At 41.5% G+C, this 19,100-nt stretch overlaps 1 protein-coding gene across 11 annotated transcripts in view; it reads right to left on the bottom strand.

Moving 5' to 3' along the window:
• Positions 1 to 19,100, bottom strand: part of foxp1b (forkhead box P1b) — a 169,980-nt gene that overhangs the window by 33,543 nt on the left and 117,337 nt on the right. For 7 of the 11 annotated variants that reach the window (XM_079578555.1, XM_079578564.1, XM_079578558.1 and 4 more), the window contains 3 exons: positions 10,360 to 10,497; positions 9,518 to 9,604; positions 5,249 to 5,399 (listed from right to left, as the gene is read on the bottom strand). In XM_079578555.1, the coding sequence (XP_079434681.1) occupies positions 5,249 to 5,399; positions 9,518 to 9,604; positions 10,360 to 10,497 (376 nt within the window). Of the gene's footprint in view, positions 1 to 5,248; positions 5,400 to 9,517; positions 9,605 to 10,359; positions 10,498 to 17,327; positions 17,587 to 19,100 lie in introns of those variants that run through there. The other 4 variants (XM_079578557.1, XM_079578562.1, XM_079578563.1 and 1 more) reach the window with 4 other exon arrangements.

The following is a 19,100-nucleotide window of genomic DNA, read 5'->3' as shown; positions in this document are numbered from 1 at the left end:
AGGTGAAAACATCGATTTTTCACTCAAAGCCAATGTTCAGATTCTTAACTCGTTCTCTCCTTAACATCTTATAGTTAAAACAGACCAAATTCATTCTCTACACTGCTTATTTTATGTTGTTTTGCTGACTAGTGCGTCAAAGGATTGTACTGCAAAATTCATTCACTATTATATAACAATATGTTTGGTATCCACGTGTTGTATGTAAGGCGACCGAGATGACCCCGTAATCCAAACTTGGTCATTTCCTTTCTGGGGGACAGCGGCGGCAAAAAAAGATTTTCCTTATACTCAACACACAAACACATAATCACTTTAGTAGCACCTATAGCCTGTAAACTTTCTAATACATTTTTCAGAGGGATATTTAAATTTGTTATTCCTAGCTTGACCCCAAATACACATGTTTTGACTCACACAGGGATACAGCAGCTGATTTATTTGTGATAATATTGTGATTTATTTGTGAATTGAGATCTTTGCCATAATTTACATATATATTCTGTATCGACATTTTGCCTTATCAATTTTTGTTGTGAAATAACACGGTTGCCAAAAAACACGGATTCTTGCCTTGATACATTATCAAGGCAAAGGAACCAAAGGAACATGTGTTTAGATGTTGTACATCTAGTGTTTTGTCTGTCAAGGCTGGTTTGGAGAGGGAAGGTCATGGCTGATGCGAGTGCCCTGCGCCTGGACAGTGGGAACAATCATTTTCCCCCACTTGGTGCCCGGTGACAGTGGGCGATGTATTTTTAGCCGATGCGCTTGACAGGGCGGCCCACGCTGGCTCAATTACCCGGCAGTCCTGGTGACCCCGGCACCGCTGTTTACTCAGACGAAACCACAGCGGATAGAGCGCTGTGATGAGCGGGCTAACGGACTGGGACCGAGCTGTCTCCTTCTGGATACACCGCGCGGTTTTACAGCTCACAGCATCACCTCTACAACCTCAGCAACAGCTATGCCTCATGATTCCACATAAATGACAATAAAATAGCATTACACAAAAGTCTCTGGGGGCTTGGGTTCGGGCAAATGCATTGGGGCCTTCAGATCAAGTCTCCATTTGATTACTATGGGACATGCAATGACACCCGAACTCTTCTTCCGGAGTTTGTCCGATCTTTTAAATGCCGGATTGGTTTATCTTTCCTGATTCCATTTTTCAACACAAGCGTTTCACTCATTACGACTGGGGGAACAACGGACAAGCACTCTAAAAAATGTATGTTGTTGGGACACTTGATTGATCACCAGCCTCCCAACTCAATTTTAGCGCGGCAGGTAGCGCTGGCACCGAGACGGGCCGAGCTCTTCAACCTTTTCCTGTCCTTGTCCCCCTTGTACCCAGGTGACCATGTTCAAGCAAGCAGAAAGTTGATTTAAGGTTCATAATGACATCAGTTGCAGGCCATCACACCCCCCCCTCCAAATAAAAAATGGGTCCATCGCTGCGGGCTTTTTTAGAGCGAGCTGTTATACTTCTCACAGTGTAGGTGCCATGGGGGGACGGTGACATCGCTATTAGTTTATTGTTCACTCCTGGGCTGGGACCTTTACGGCACCCCTGTTTATGTTGCGGTAATCACTGGCCCGCTGATACGCCTCACCCCTTAGGTCTGAAAGATGTCCTGTCTGAATGCAGCAGGAACTATTACCCCCGGTCTCTGCTGTTGGATGTATCAATCACTGACAGGAACCTCCCCCCCACCCCCTCCCCTCGATGTACCACTGCGTCTACGCACATTCTTTGCTTTCAAATTACACACAGATTTGTCTTGTCACTGTCCCACTGGCCTCTCCCAGACAGTTTAAATAATGTTGGTTACAAGCTGCAACTTTTTTTTTTCTCCCCCCAACAGAATAGTGTATGGATCACCAATGCACTTTTTTCTCTATGTGGTGCATATTTTTAGCTCAGTCAAGTCAAAGACAATTTTTTATGAAATATCCTTGAAATTGGGACATTTAAAATGCCAGACGGTGGACATCTAAAATTATTCATGCAGGTGGGGAACTTTAATGTTAACAATTAACGTTTGCAGAATTATTATCTCATTAGTTTCTGTCCTCATACAGCAAAGACTGAAAAATTGTACTGTATGAAAAACAGGCCAAATGTAAAGACACCAAAAAGGCAAAAACAAGACTCAATTTATTAAACCTTCTGAAATGTGACATCCTTTGGAATTTCCACATTAGATATCAGATACACCCATATCAATCATACCACAGTATAACAGAGGTGACACCCAAACACTGCTTTATTTTTTAATGTCAACACCAAAATATCTGAATGAATTTGAATGATTTTAATTTAACGCCGAACTAAGTAACTCATGCCCCTAGTGGCCATAAGCGCCACTGCAGGTGTAGTAGCAGGTTGCCGTTTTTTACTTACTTTATTAATTGTCTGTGAGAGTAAATACTACGCTGACAGAAAAGACAAAGGGAGAGAGGGATATTGTACATCCAATGACACAATGGAGATCATTTTTTTCACTCAAACTTGGTCCGCAGTTAGCTTGGCCCGTTAGCCTGTTAGCTTCTTCTTTGTGGTTCTATTAACCACCGGGTCGGAGCCACCAAAATACATTGGTGGCTCCGACCCGGAGGCAGGAAAGTTGAAATTGTGGTTTTCTGGCCAGAGACATCAAGAGGAGATGAAAGACCCCACAACCAACCCATTAACACTTGTATTACCCTAAAAGGATTTATTATGGTAAACAAGTTACTTAGTACTGCTTTAAATTCCATATTTTCCTTTTCAAATTCACTGTTCAAATAACTGAGATTGCAACCTACAAATTGACCCTGGGATATTGGTGTGTGAGCTCTCCCCACAGTGGTTCAATGATATTGAGGTCAGGAGACTGTTCATGCAAGACAACCCAGGAACTTGGCTTTTTGCCAAGAAGAATGGGCTGCTTTCCCATTAGATTACATACAGAACCTTCTCTCCAACAAAGACTCCAAGGGGGCAATACACAGTATCAGGAACTGGGGTGTGCAAACTTTTCAGAATCATTTTGGTATTTTATTCTGTTATGTAGATTTAAAGAGAATGAGTTCACTCATTTATTTTTTCCACAATAAATAGCTTCACAACCTCACTGACCATGAGCGTCATTCATATTCTTTGAGAAATGGCCCAAAAAAAAAGAAATCCACCAGGGTGTGAACACCTATTGGCACAATTGAAAATGTCTTGGGCCAAGTAGCAGCATCTGAGCAATGCAAGCCTTAGCCACCAGTGACTCACTTATCAGGTCAAGAGGACATGCTGTAAGTGAGGAGGGGAGTGCTGAAGATCAGATTTACGACACATTATATTCTCTCCAGACAATGGATGACAAATACGAGTTGAATGCTTCGAAGGCATTCACGTCGGAAGACTGTATGAGAGGAGATATGATTTGTAGTATAGTTATGGTACGCTTATTTAGGGTCGGACTTTGGTTAAAAATTGTTAGAGGTTTACCCGATGATTTTCAGAACTACAGATGAAAATTTTATGTTTTGCTTTAATCTGGCTCAATTTAAAAATGAACCACTATTTTATTTCTAGGACAACACACGGCGAACCATGCACATTTTAATTAAAAATCAAAGAGTCACATTAAACAGTCAAAAGACAATTGTGCTCAACAATATACTTTATCTCTACCCTTTAAACTCGTCAACCATTGGACTGACTTATGCATATCTTCATTTAAAAATAAAATTATTGGGCCAATTTACTGCCCCCGAGTTGGGATCTGTAATCAGTAGCAGCCAAACAGAGTGAGAATCCTTGCTTTCAACACACTGCTAACTGCTACAGCTAAATATTGTAGATTACATCTGAGCAGCATAGCCAAGGCCACTGAAGCATGAAAGGAGTCTAGCCATGTGGAAAACAGAAAGGTCATCAATAACTTCAAACAGTCAAGCAGAAAATGTGTAGAATAGGAAGACAAACGGGGAGCCGGCAGTGCTGGTTAAGTGTTGTAACAGCTGCCGGAGAAAACAGTTATCATCAGCAGACAGATACATTCTGACTGGGAAAATAAATACATGTTGTTGGATTTACAGTGGGTCTGCTGATAATAAACACTGACATTCATGAGAATTAAACAAAAGAATGGATAAAGTTATGCATTTGTTTTTCCGTTGCCCTCATCAAAAACAAGCTGATTATAATATGAAAATGCATTAAAAAAATGGGAAATGTTTATAGCCTTAGTGCACATCTAATGCTTTACCTAAGGGGTGTGTGTGTTTGCCAGACATGTGAGCCACTCAGAGGTAGGTACACGCCTGGGCCTATGGCAGTCGTCTGAAAGTTGGATGACTGATTCCATCACCAGTCCAAACAATAACAGCACTGTACAAACGCTGTTTGTGTTTGTCTATTACCTAAGCACCCCAGAGCCCTCCCGCCTTTATCGCCCTTATCTTGTTATTTCATAACTGTTTGCTTTAGCAGGGCATGAATAGTGCATGTCATGTTCTTGCGATGGCGTCTTTGTTACAATGGCACCACTCCTTAGCAAAATATTAAAAAGTAAATACAGCAAACAACTTCCTGGCCAAACAACAGTATTGACTCCTTATCAAGTAACAACTGGTTTCACAAAGTTCAGTTGGAACAAACATCCAGTGTACTGCGGTGCTGAAGGTCAATGCCACGGAGATGCCAGTCTAATGAGAAGAGTGTTCTGTGGGAATTAAAGCTGATAACTATACTGGCCAAAATGCACTATTTACACAGCGATGGAAGTGTTGAATGATGCATGTACAATAGGCGCGGTCAGAGTGTGTGAAACCACATACACACAGCGCTTACTTGGTTAAGACGGGCATTGTTCACTCAGTAATGAGTACATTTGCTCAGGTATTATTCTGTAAACCAACAAACTGACTATAAATACACTCATACCTAAGCAAACTGGACAAGCTAGAGTGGTAACAACAAAAGAGGGATTATTTGATTTAACCTGCCAAAATACAGTAATAACATTCAACACAGGTGTCACAAGACTGAATCAACCTGTCTGTCTTCCACACATATGATGAATGCATTTGGAATTTGTAAATCTTTCATGTTACATATCTTAAAGGTTAGTAATGCAACAAAGTAAAGCACAGTTCCATTGAGCATAAACAAAACTACAGTGAGCACAAATTGTATTTGAGTAGCTGTATCATTGTAAAGTTGAGTTGTAGACAGTGGCATTTTGTGCTGGGGCAGTGTACTGACCCTGAGCAAGCTGGTGCAGTGGCAGGCTGCTCTGGCCCGGCTGGATGCTCAGGAGCCCCTGCCTCTGGAGGTTGAGCAGGTGCTGCTGCTGGACCTGCTGCACTTGGAGGAGCTGCTGCTGGAAGGCCAACTGCTGGGCCGACACCTGCTGCTTGAGAGACACAGGCAGAGAGATGGAGACAGAGAGATTATTGAAATGTTTCTGTATAATTAAAAACAATTAATTGTGGCTACAACCAATACTGTTCAGGACATAGATAAAACCTCAGTGTAAATGACAAATGCATTCAGATAATTGAGATTCACCACTGATACAATTGAATAAAATGTTGTTTTGATTACTTTACACAATTATTTATTTTTAAATTCATTGTTTGCTGCCATGCTTTTATGTTCACAATTTACACATTCTGAGTACCATGTGTAGTAATAAACAGTTGTGTAGCTTCTCCTTCATTCATTGAGTCCTTTTATATGAACTAAGAATAACAGCAGACAAGACCACCTGGTTTATAGCACATTAAAACAATCTTCATTACAAAAGCCAATGAATGCCTCCATAGAGTGTAATCTTGTTGAGATTTTTGCAAGCGTTTTTGCGAGACCACTCAAGACAGGTAGCCCGTGCATCTCTGGTGCTCTTAATTAACGAGGAGTCGCACACCGAATGACAAACAATGAAACAACATTGTTAATCATCCATAATAAGAGCCACAGGAATTTAATTACACCCATTCATAATTCAGCAAACAACGTGTGACTAAATCAAAGTGTTTAATATCCACCCGAGCAGCTCTCCCAAGTCTCGCGGCACGGCGCTGAGCCAGGGGACACTCGCATTAAGGCTGCGCTGCCACCGTGGGCTTTTCCAATACAGCTGTTTTTACCAAGAGCCGATGCACTCAATTCACTGCCAATAGGGGGTTTTTGCAATTAAATGTAAGTGATATGAAAGGAGAGATGGCCAAAAGACTGACAGTGTTATAATAATAAACAGTAGGAAGTTATCTAATATCTCCATCTCAGTCAAAACAAATGAGAGATTGTTTATGATTATAGTGCAGCGCAAAGGTGCAGCCTTTGACCCTTTTAGATAGGCTTTCAATATTGGATTATTGGAAAATCAAGCTTTAATCGCACTTCAAAAGCTATTTATCTATGTTACTCAGACACATTGTCGGAATATAACTGAGTGTGATTTTCCAAACATATAATATATTTGCAACATAAAGCAACATGTAGTGTCTTTAGGCAGAAACAGGCCTGCAGTGATGACAGTTGAGTGAGATAACATTAGCACATTTTGAGTCACAAAACAAAGATAGTAACATTTTATAGACATTTTTTTTATATTTCTTATTTTTTTCATTAGTTGATGCAAACTTATCCAAACACCAGTTTTCATGTAAAAAAATAAATAATAATAAGTCATATACTTATATACTTATATATGCAGTATATGACTTATATAGTGCTATCTCTTGCAGTAGAGATAGCACTGGGCACCATCAGGAATGAATAAGGCTGTGCTCTGTTCACTGGGACTTACTTGGGAGATAGACCCAGATAACACACTTGGGCTGGGACTGAACAGGATGCTGGCAGGACAAACTACTGTTTACGGGGGTGTGCAGCGGGCCAGTTGTCAAACAAGATGCAAAGAGGGGGGGGAACTAAAAGCGGCACTGCCAAGCGCTGTGTGCCGCACCCTGTTACCAAAGACAGGATACACTACTTTGTTTACTTCTCACAAACACAAAAAAGGTCCTGGGCAGCACGGCTGTCAGGTCACCGGCTCTCCAAGCGCTGAAAGAGGCAGATAAAAGGCGTCCCCCCACCCTCCCCGCGCCTACCTCCGCTTTCACAAAGACCCTCAACCTTCCTCCGCTGCTACAGCCCCCCCGCCTCCCGGCACCAGCGCTGCTCCTGTACACTCTCTAAAAATACAGCTCTCGAGTTGTAAAAGCAGGGGTGTCTCTTCGGATCAGTCAGGACACGATGGGGACTCAAGACAGTGAACAATAACAACAACTTGTGGGTGAAGTACCAATTCAGTACACTTAAAAGGCAAAAATAACAATGTTTTAGATATACATACATCACTTTGAAAGGTAAATTCTAATTTTTAGATTATTTAGCACTAAAAACTTGGACAGTATTGGACAGCTATCTCTATTCCTTTCAGTTTCTACCAAAAAAGGACTTGTACATAATGATTAGCATTAAATTTGCATACTACTTGCGCTACTCAATTTATCAAGGTTTCAGACAGGCACCAGAAGCAGTGACTGTATAATTCTTTATCTGGGTTGTAAACTTGTTTTACTCTGTCCTCAAGCACGACATTCCAATTGCAATCACAGGAGAAAACTGTCCACTCCTTTACCAATGTAGAGTCTCGTGGACAGGAAAAATGGACTACTGTACAGTTAAGATAGCACACTGCAGGTGGCTCATGACGAACCACCTCTCGCTCATATCAAAGAGGAAGAAGTTCTCATGTTCTCTCTGCCCCTCGCTCTCCGGTGACAGCCTGAGTCCAAGATAATGGCGGTGCGAGGGTGAGTTCACAAGGCGCAATGTCTTTCATCAAATCGTTAAATAAAAGGAAAGGCTTTTGGAGGGAGAAGAAATGAGCAGAAATGAATTTAAGTCTCTCCCTTGGCGGGTTTCTAACCCCCCCCCCTCCTTCTGTGCTCTGGACCCATCAGCTGACAAGCGTTCCTGTGCTCACCCAGCATGGAGAAGCATAAAAAAAAAAAAAAAAAAAACCCTCCATACACCAAATAAGAGGTTAACAAGAAGTGGCACGAGGGAGAGACATGACAAATGATATAGAGTGGCACTGGCAGCCCCTTTATTGTCAAGCTTCAAATATAAAGTTAAAGATCTTTGAAAAACTACATTTTGATGTCTTTAAAAAAAAAAAAAAGCGGCACAAAGCCACAACAGGGGGTTATTGTCTGGCAGCCACAGGGGAGTCAGTGCATAATTCTTCGTCTGTCTTTTGTGGAGGAAAAAAAAAAAAAAAAACACATGCAGAAGGGGGAGAGTCCTCTGGAGGCTGCATCCACTTCCTGTGATCATACATAATACGCTTCAAAAGTTGTTTTTTTTTCTCCCTCTTTTATTCTCCATTCACTGATCAATTGCACGTCCTCGCCGCGCTCGCGCTCTCGCCCTCTCCTCCTCCTCCTGCTCGTCGACTGTTTACATCAGATGCAACTGGGTGACAGGCCCTATCTAAAGGCCCGCCGAGCTCTCCTGTCATGTTGATTTATGGGAGCATCACGCCACGACTTGTCCAAACTGAAGCGCGCAGTTCATTAATTAGCGCACTCTGACTTTGAAGTTGTGCCGCGCGGACGTGTACATGCCGAAGTGCAAAAAAAAAAAAAAAAAGAGCTCCCATTCTACCCGCGCTTCTTGCCTTTTTTTTCTTTTATTATTCCTGAACGTGGATCTCAACAGGGACGCGCAAATTCCCAGATCATCTTTGAACTTCTACTGACCGGGCAATAATAATTTTCTTTGTCCACAAGCGATGCCTGTATCCGGCAGTTATTAACACGCATTAAACCTCTGCGCCTCAGAGCAAAGTCCCATAGTTGCCGTGAGTGCTAGTGTATGAAAAGGGGGGAGCAGCAAAAAAAAAAAAAAAAAAAAAAAGGAAGCAAACTAGGAACAGTTTTGATCAATAGTTTGAACTTGCTTTTATATCGTTTGGTGTCTATATATCTATTTTTGCTTTGTGTGTGCGCCGGTGTTTGCTCGGTTTAAAGTAATGTTTATGTTCCTCCATGATCTGCTTTCACTATCTTGCACTTGTTTTAATTGGACAGAACGTTCCAGAAAAAAAAGCAGAAAGTGTACTTAACAGAGAATCCGGTAGTTGTTAGATTCATCGAGCAAATCTGACATTAATCGGAAGCACAAGATCATTTAACCCCACTATCTTTTTTGCACACAGCGGAGTTCTTGGACAGTATTCTCAGAAGCTTAGGTTTAAGTTTATACTTCCTTATCTTAAATAAATTAATGTGTTTGCCTCAAAAGATAAAAAAATAAGTAATTGGTAGGAGTTTACGCCGCAGAATATTGTGAGCTGACGTTTGTGCCTTATTGGTTACCATCCCATGACCAGCACTCAAAAGCACAATACAAAAACGGCGGTGGACGACAGAGTTAAAAAAAAAAGTACCATACTTCTGCTGCTTTGTCTGGATGGAGCCGTGTCTGAAAAAGTGGCAGTGGTGTCAAAAAGTTTACCTCTTTGGGCTTGCTGCCTGCATGCTGCTGGAGGAGCTGGAGGTGGAGTTGTTCCTGCTGCTTCTTGTAAAACTCTTGGAGCTGCTGCTGCACAACAGAAAACGTATTACATTAGCTTAGTTCTTGGACATATTTGAGAGAGGGCGCTGCCATCTCTAAGAAAGGAGAGGTATGTGTTCTGCTATTGTGATATGGTTGTTCAAAGAGGCTGTTTTATAATTCAAATCTGAGGAAAGCTGTGATGAAGCTGAGATGTCATTAAAATACTCACTACAACTAGCCTGGCTAACACCAGACTAAAATCACAAGTGATATTTAGTCTGGGGACCACCAATTCATTTTCTCGTAGGAGAGGTGTGGTTTACGATCGTCCATACTCGTTTATTGGGCGATACGAAAAAAAAAAAAAAAAGTATCATGCGTCTGCACGTAGCCACAGCCAATCGTATCATCGTATGAGATGACGTATGACGTATCCGCTGTAAACTTTTGAGCTAAATTATTTAGAACAAGGTCTAAAGCTTGATCGAACAATAGCATCGCGTCTGCTGCTGTCATGTTGGATCCGTAAAAAAACTTTTTTTTTATATCCGTAAATAAACTACAAGCTTTCGAATAGCGCGTCATCGTCTTGCGTCTCTCCTCGTTCTGTGATTGGTTCCCAAATCCACCGGAAAATTGGGCCATGGTCTCCAGGCTGTTGTGCAGTTCGAAATAATTCGAGCGCACACAGCAGCCTGGTGTTAGCCAGGTTACACTACAACAGTGGTGCACCATGGCTCAAATGTAACGCTGACTTATTGCACAAAAATGCGCTCATAAATAAATATGGATGTGTTTACCTGCTGTAACATGAGGGCCTGCTGCTGCTGGAGGAGAACCTGGAGCTGCTGTGGGCTCAGGACCTGCTGCTGAAGGATCTGTTGCATTTGCTGCGGAGTTATCACTTGAGGTGTCATCATAGCCACTGACACTGGCACCTGCACACACAAACATACCACTTTTAATACAAACAAGAAGTAAAGTGAAAAGTAAACTACAAATGATGAAGCAAATGTAAGGAATTCTACAAAGATTTTTAGTATATTTAGGCTAATAATGTTTGAACACGTAAGTACATAATAAAACTTGATCAACAACAAAGAAGTGCATTTTCTTCTGTGATGGAACATGACCTTGTGACCTTTAAAAATATATCAGCAGCAAACTTCCCTAAATACTGTACGAGATTCAAAGAAAAGAGAGCATTCACACGTCTTTTCTTCCGAACTGTATTTCACTCACTTCTTCCCCTCCCAACATGTCACATGCATATTTTATTACAGACACTACCATCTATTACTGAAGACAGAAAGCGCCTGAAGAGGGAGGGGGAGGAGCTAAGACGAGGATCTCCGGGGCCCTTAACAGTTCCAAAGGTGTGAGTGTGCCACTCCTTAAAGCAAGTGATTTGTTGTGACACCCAAAGGGCCCCCCCACTCTGTGTCAGGGTCTCTTAATTGCCACGACATTGAAGGGGACTTGGACTGTGTGCGTGCGACTGCCACTTACTGCTGTGATGCTGCATAAAATTAAAAGCAAAAACATATCCGATGCTTTTCACATTGCTCTAAAGTCGGCGAGTGTCTCTTTGGTGCTGGACACAACGGGCGTCCGTCTTCTCCAAGGTTACCCCAATTGAGGATCCGCCTCGCAAGCTAAAGGCTTGAATTTTTCATGCATCCCTGAATTAGTGGTGACTAAGGGGCGCTTGTCTTTACTCTTATGACACACACGGTGCATGTATATCACCTTATTCCCTCTCCCTATTGTAGCATAAAACACAAACAAAGTGGCCCCATAATGAACAGCTTGTGGTGCAAATGCAACCCAAAGGGCAGGGGTGTCAAACAGGACAGAGGCATTAAAAAAAAAGAAGCTTCACTTTATTGAGGAGTATCAGACAAACGGTCATGGGAGGATGAAGGAAGCATCACAGCCCACCATGGACTAACAAACTCTTGGCCAATTCTCATTTGCAAAGCACTGCCTATGTGTGCCTTTGTGTGTGTGTGTGTGTGTGTGTGTGTGTGTGTGTGTGTGTGTGTGTGTGTGTGTGTGTGTACGTGTGTGTGTGTGCGCGAGTGTGTGTGTGTGTATGTGTGTGTGAGGGGTGTGAGGAAAATGCAATATTAATTCCCCACTGTATTATGTCTTAATATGCAGTTCATCTTGACTTTTGCACATGACTTGTCCTGTCATTTGCATAGCCCCTGCCGCCCATTTCCTAATTTCACAGTCATTATCCAGCAAAGTCCTTTTTTCCTCCGAGCGTCGCTAATTTTGATGGACTATTTTGAAGGTCAACCGTCAGCTCAGTCTTGTGCGAGCTGCCACTGCATAGACTAAAAAATAATATCAGCCAGACAACAAGCAATCACAACTAATTCAATTGCGCATGCATCTTTTTTTTTTTTTTTTTGGGTGGGGGGGACGGACAGATACCATTTTCAAAGTGGTTTTACACTCGTCTCAAGCGTCTCCAACAGAAACTAAAGCAGCTCGCTCTGTGCAAAGCTGCGAGAGGCTATTACAGACCACTGTTTTATTACCCATTACTACTGAGGTCATTAGCAGCAAGAGGGATTGTACGCTTTTTAACCTATTGATCAATGTAACTACTACCATTTAATCCTGAGCTGAAGGAGTGAAAATCTGCCTAAGACTAGCCGTCCTATTAAGTAAAAGGTGGGAGGGGAGGGAGAGGGGCGGGGGCTCTTTAGCTAAAAAATATTGCCTTGGACAGTGTATTATGCCCATTTAACACAAAGCTCCGGCTACACTTAAGAGGACTCTATGGTGCACAAGGTTTTTAGCTGCTCTGGCTAATTTAATGGAGATCTTTTTTATATTTTACACCAAAAAGGGCTCAGACTTTTGCACAGTACAAAAATAAGAAAACAAATAATGCTAATAACCACTGGGACGTCTCAAAGTGATCTGCTGCTCTATTAAAAAAAAAAAAAGAGGACATTCTGGAGATGCCAGAAATAGCTGACGTTTATGATTTTTGGTGAAGGTGTGGCCCGATCCAGGTGCCTCTCATGCATAACCATTGATAGGGAACGTTCTCACACAGCTGCGCAGTGACTGCAGGCGATATGCGCTGGACCGGCTCGGGCCTGCTGTACACACACACACATGCACACTCACAGGCTACACAACATGCGCACTCGCTTCATCTGTGGTATGTCACATATACTGTACATGCAGACAGGTGCAGACAGGAACACTTTATGCTGTGGTGACAAATAAGGGGGGTGTAGCATTATTTTAGAAATATGCTATGAATATTTATACAAGTGATTTCTCTGTTCTTGCATTTTTTTATATTATACAAGAGCTGAAATGTCTGATGACTGTACGCTGTTACGGTATTAAGAAACTCTTTACCATTTCATTCATCACATTGATTTTTACGGGCAACAGTTCAAGTTAATCTCCATACTGTGTGACTAAACCCGATACTTGAGATACTTTTCCAACAATAGACATTGATCCTATCACCTACTTGTTGTGTAACTAAAAAAAGCCTTTCAACCAATCAAACCAGAACCAAATCAAACAAAGGGCAGGTATGATGCAGAGGGAATTAAACCAATGGCTCTTGTTGTGTTAAGCTCCTCTAACTCGACAGAAAACAAAACAAAGTTCGCAAAGCAAAGACAGGTGGAAATCTGTCATTGTGAAGGAATTGTAGGTTGCAAAAGTGCCAATAATAAAAAAAAAAAAAAGTAGAAAATATAAACAAACTAAAAGCTAAAAAAAAAAAAGTGATTTGGATTATGTGATTGAAAAAAGAAATTTCTAAAATCATAGCAGCCACCACCTATAAGTCAATTTGTGTAAGCAAACCGGTACATTCACATAGAACAGCAGTGAAGAATATGCGTAACCAGTTAACCTATTGATAAAGGAACAAGGTCTACTTTGCATTTTCTTCTTTACATAAAATGATACATCTACATCTTTTTTAATTTTTTTATTTCCATAGTGTAATCTCCAATTCCAAAATATGGTCTGGCTTTAAGCAAAACTGTACATGTCTGCGCTCTATTGTAAAGTCAGCGGTCGAACTCGACGGGAGAAGAGGCACAGGTAAATACGGCTGCAAGATCGGTGGCCATTCTGCGGCTGCCCTGCCATCAGGTAATTAACGTGAACATGAGCGTGGGACAGCCAGGGAGAGGTGAAAGTCAGGCACGCACACACACACACACACACACACACACACACACACACACACACACACGCACGTATGACCGTCCACAGAGGTGCAGCTCTGAAGAAAGGAAAACATAAGACGAATTATCAAATTTTCATTAGTGCTCCCGGGGGTCGTCTTGTTTTGGAGGGGCATCAAATGGAATGAAGAAGTGAAGAAGGAAAATAAAAGGGGGTACAGTATAATAAGCCTTGTAAAAACAACAGAGTGCCGTGCGTTTGATACCGTTGTTTTACCCCCCGTCACTGAGAAAATGTCGCCGAATGAGCGTTTCATCGCTGAATGTAATTAGCCCTATAGATGAAAGGGGGTAGGCGAATTCTGCATCGAATGGTTGATTAAAATCTCTGCGGAGAGTTTAATACGTGATTTTAAATACAAGATTTTGGAAGAAGTATATAAAAGTAATGTGTGAATGTTATTCTAAGCTGTGGAAGGTGTGAGAAAATACATAACATGATAAATTGAGCAATACTCATATTCAAAGATGTCAGTTTTTTACAATAACACTGTACAGAAAACTGCACATTTCAGTGTCTGCTAAAGGTGACCTAACAGAAAGACAGCTCTTGGTCAATCCATCAAAAAAAAACAAAATAAAGAGTAAAATTGACGACTGCACGCCTTAAATTCTCTGTTTTTCTGCTCTGTACTGGCTATGGAGTCATGAAGCGGAGGAGGAGGAGGAATGCGGAGGGAACAACTGTAAAAACAAAAGTCGATTGCATTTTAATTAACTTTTCAACTGCAAACAAACAGATTTTCATCAGCCAGCCGCAGTGTCAGCTTTGAAAAAATAAACAGCAGAGCCAAAGTGAGCCGTGCCTCTGTCCACCCAAAACATAATACATAAATAGTTCCCACAGTGGACAAGAGCAGGTGGACAAAACACACCGAAAATCTATCCATAAGGGGGGGGGAAAAACAGTGTATTGACTGTTTAAGAATATTAGTGTGAATTGTATATAGCAAAAAGTCTAAATCTAGAAAACGCAAACCAAAACCCATGCTACCATTACATCACTCATTATAATACACATGTTTCCAGCGGTTCATCCCTGTCACTCTTCCTGCCCTGTCAAGCCACACCTCCAACTTCATAATTCTCCCTCCTCAAGACATCCGAACCTCTCCAACAAATTAGGGCCGGCACGTCCCAAATCTCACACGCTTGCCCACTGCGCTTCCTCCACAGTTACCCGGAAACTCAGCGGTGTGGCGGGCCGCGATCCGCGCCCGTTACGCAACAGCGCCCGTTTTTCTTTTTTTTTTTTTTGATGCGCTATTTGAGTCAGTTGAGATTTAATTAAGATGGCCGTCTCTTAAATCCCTCACAAATGAAACCGAAGTCAAAAGACAATGGCTGACACATCCCGTGAACATTTGTTTCTATTCTCTGCACACCGGCGAGCGCGACGCTAATCCCCGTTTCCATGACGGCAGACTATAGGGCTATGAATGATGTTTTAAAATTGTTGTGCTCAATTACTTGCATAAACAATCTTAATCTGAAATCATAGCACAGGAAAAATTAAAAAAAAGGAAACCCACATTTTATCTGAATTGAGTAAAGAAAAACATTTTGGATTTTTCAAAAAGTTCACAAGTTCAAGGTCAAGCACATTCTAGGGATTTTGAAATTCTTTTTTTAAGAGGACATATATATATTTCCAAATTACAAAATGTTAAATATTTTACCAAATTTAATTATAATGTTAAAGCCATTTAGATAATTCAATCTACTAATATGCCAATAATATGTTTAGTTACAACAAATTCACAAGGAAAAGGCAATATATATATTTAAAAAAAACCCACAGATTTTCAAGGACTTGGATAACTCTTTTTTTTATACATATACATATATGCTGATAGAGATAAATGGCAAAAAAGATCTAGAGCCGTAAAACGGTGCAGCGTGAAATCTTATCATGATCCTCCCTCTAAACTCTTTGAAACACATGGCATCTCAAGTGTAGAGTTAATCTCCCTATCTGAAACAGAGACGCGTATAATGACCCTTAAAAATGAATGAATGCCTCTTTTTCAAGTAAAAACATGTTTTGGTTGTGGAAGTCAGGGAGCAACAGCACAGAGCAGCTGGCGGCTCACTATATCACTGCTAAACTATTCCCCTGTCTCCTGTGCCTGCCTGGCCCGCTGCTGGAAAGGCTATCCCAGCAGCTTGGGTCTGAGCTGGGGGGCTGTGGCTTCTGGCGCGGACCCCCCTCCACCCTCTTGTTTCTGGGTACACACAGTTAATATCTGGTTGCCTATGTCATGGTTTAGAAATGACAGGTGCTGGCAGAGCCCCCGTCTTGACAGGCCACTGCACAAATAACGCCCCTGCCTGAAAGGGCTAATGCACTACTAATGAACAATAAATCAACTTTGATTACAAACTGTCAAGCCAATCAGCTCGCACTCCAGCTTTCCCAAACTGCGAGGCTCACCACAGCTGCATGGCATTACGCCGCACGCTGCCCCATCCCGGCTCCACACCGCTCAGCACACCTAATTTCTTCATTCTTTATAAAGGCATGCTTAAGTTGGACTGATGCAAGGTGCTGTAATGTCACACGATTCAACACAACAATATTCAGGTTTAAGAAAATACCAGCATCAACATTCACACAGAAATATACAAACACAAACATTTGCAAAGTCAACGAAAATTCTGAAAGAATTGTCAGCCTGTTCAAAATCTACATCAAAATGTGCAAATTAAGTCAGCAGCGAACAAAACTTTCTCAGCTGTACACACTTCTCCAAAATGGGCCGCACACAGAGCACACTTTTAACATGCCGGTGAGGGCGATGACATTTGTAGTGACAGTGTGTCTCCAACGTGGTTTTGATGTGACCGTGTCACCAATAGAGCTGTGCTAGACTTGTCTTAATTCAGTGTGACACGATAAGGACAGGGAGGATTAGTGCAGGCCAAAGGCAAAGTCTGACCAATTCACAATAGATATTTTACAAGCAAAGTTCTGTCACTCAAGAATCCCCAAATGTACTTTGAAATGATGAATGCTTAATAAGTGAGTCAAGTTGTTCTTTCAGCAATAGTCAATGCACCTGTTTTTTTCTGACTTTAGAGCTAAGTTCCTGCTGAACTGGTTAGCTCACTTATCAAAGTAAACAATTTAAAAACAAGCTAAGAGACAGTCATGCTCCTACTTTAAAAGCACAAAGTTGACAGGTTACCATGTAAAACAAACACAGACGAAAGAAGAAACTGTGGTCTTACTCAAAACACTTTGCTAAAAAACTCTCATGCCAGAGTAACTATAGTTTAGTGATAAAACTCCACAGAGTATTGCTACAACACACAACAGAATGTAACTACTGTCATTGTCTCAAGAGCAAAAATACAGTCTGGATCAGAGCTTCCTTCACATGACAAAAAATTAACCAATTACACTGACTCTACATCAACATAGACACAAGTCTGTGTTTCCCCTTCTCCCCGGTCAAATTAAATTGTCAAGTTTCCAGAGACAAGAAAAGCTGGCAAAATCACAGAAATCAATCATATTGACAAACCTGACAAACTCCATTTAGCTGGCAGGGTAAAGAGAGCGGCGGGCCACGCGGTGCGGAGTGAAGCCGAGCGGAGAGCTGAGCGGCGAGAGCAGCCAGACGAGGGAGGGAGAGAGGGAGAGAGGAGGAGCTGTTAGCGGCAGGAGCAGAGAGGCTGGGCACACACCACGGCTGCTGTGCTCTGCTGTGGGGCTGTGTGTGAGCCTACTGCGGGATACACACAGATTGCAAGGTTGCTTTGCCGGCTGACAAGATACAAAACTATCCAATCAACCACGCCCTTCTCCACCAATCACAAGCAGCCTTCTAAACATAATCAATTCAAATGAGTGCTGACAATAGGAGCCACAGGCCGGACCGCAGGTGAAACTGGGGCTTTGTGTGGGGCCCCTTTAACACACACACATACAGAGGCACACACAGTTGACGGCTGTTAACCCTTTGACCCATGCTGGGTCTCCGGCAGTGCCATTGAAACAATGGAAGCCCAGAGAAAGAGGCTCTTTAATTAAACTGCAGATAAGTAAACACAGCGGAAAGAAAGAAAACTGGCCTTTATTGTTCTGCTAAATGTGATTGTTTACAGTGGCAGCACAAAGACACAACTCATTTCACATGCTCAGAACAACAAATGCACAAACAGTCCAAGGGCTCTCAAGCCACATTTTTTGGAGTTCAGCACAACACAGCCAGTTTATCATCTATTTATGAGAACACTCTGTTATATTTTGTTTTTCATTCAGTGTTAATGTGCAGACAAACAATGCCACATACAGAGCTCTATTTTTCTGAAACACACAATAACGTAACATCTGAAGCTCAACAACAGCTGCAACTTTGATTCCCTTTAAAAATCCACTGTTTGGTGTGAGACGCACTGAAGGCACTTCCATTAATAGAGAACATTACAGAGGCTAGAAGGCAATCCATCCAAGTCCATCCCAATGAGAGCAATTAGCTGTCATGATATCATCCCACTCTTTAACACCCTCCTGCACTCAAGGAGACATCCAGGGGAGGGAAACAGGAGCCCGCCCCCTACTGGAGAACTCAAAACTCACAGGACTGTATGGAACCAAACTGATTATTAATTCATTTATGTTCATCAATATCATCATCAAATTTAAATGAATAAATAAATTAAATAGTTCCAAATGTTATCTTTTGTACTTATACTGCTTGACTAATGTCACCATGAAAAATGTCAACAACTACCACTACAAAGTATATATATATATATATATATGGATTTGGATTTGAGTAACAAAATGTACATAATTCAGAGGCATCCTTTAACATGGCATGTCCTTAGAGTGTAATGAATGTGTTTTAGATATAAAACAGTTCCAATGTTGCAATACCTAGATTAAATGAATGCAACAATAGTGCAGTTTTCCCTGCAGTAAAGTATAATTAATTTTGAACAATAAATTCCAGTAGCAACCATAGGGGGGAGAATAGACAAATTGCAATCCTTCCGACACATTTTGTTTTGCTATGAATAACTCTACGGTGAATAAAATGATGAATTTGAATTTTGACAGCAGCATATGATACATGTATTATTCATTTATGTACAGACAAAGTTTTAGATAGTACTAAATTAGTTTATGTGAACTACTGCATGACCTACACAGGGTTTACACAGACATAAGCAAGTCAAATTTAATGCTTTTTAATGCCATTTTAATGCCCAAATACTATAATGCCACAAACGCAGGGAAAAAAAAAACTGTGCATATTTAATTTTTCTCAGAGGAAATAGGTCTACATGTA

Source organism: Gobius niger, assembly GCF_951799975.1.
Source record: "Gobius niger genome assembly, chromosome: 20".
NCBI lineage: Eukaryota > Metazoa > Chordata > Actinopteri > Gobiiformes > Gobiidae > Gobius > Gobius niger.
This window is presented reverse-complemented; position numbering and strand designations above follow the sequence as displayed.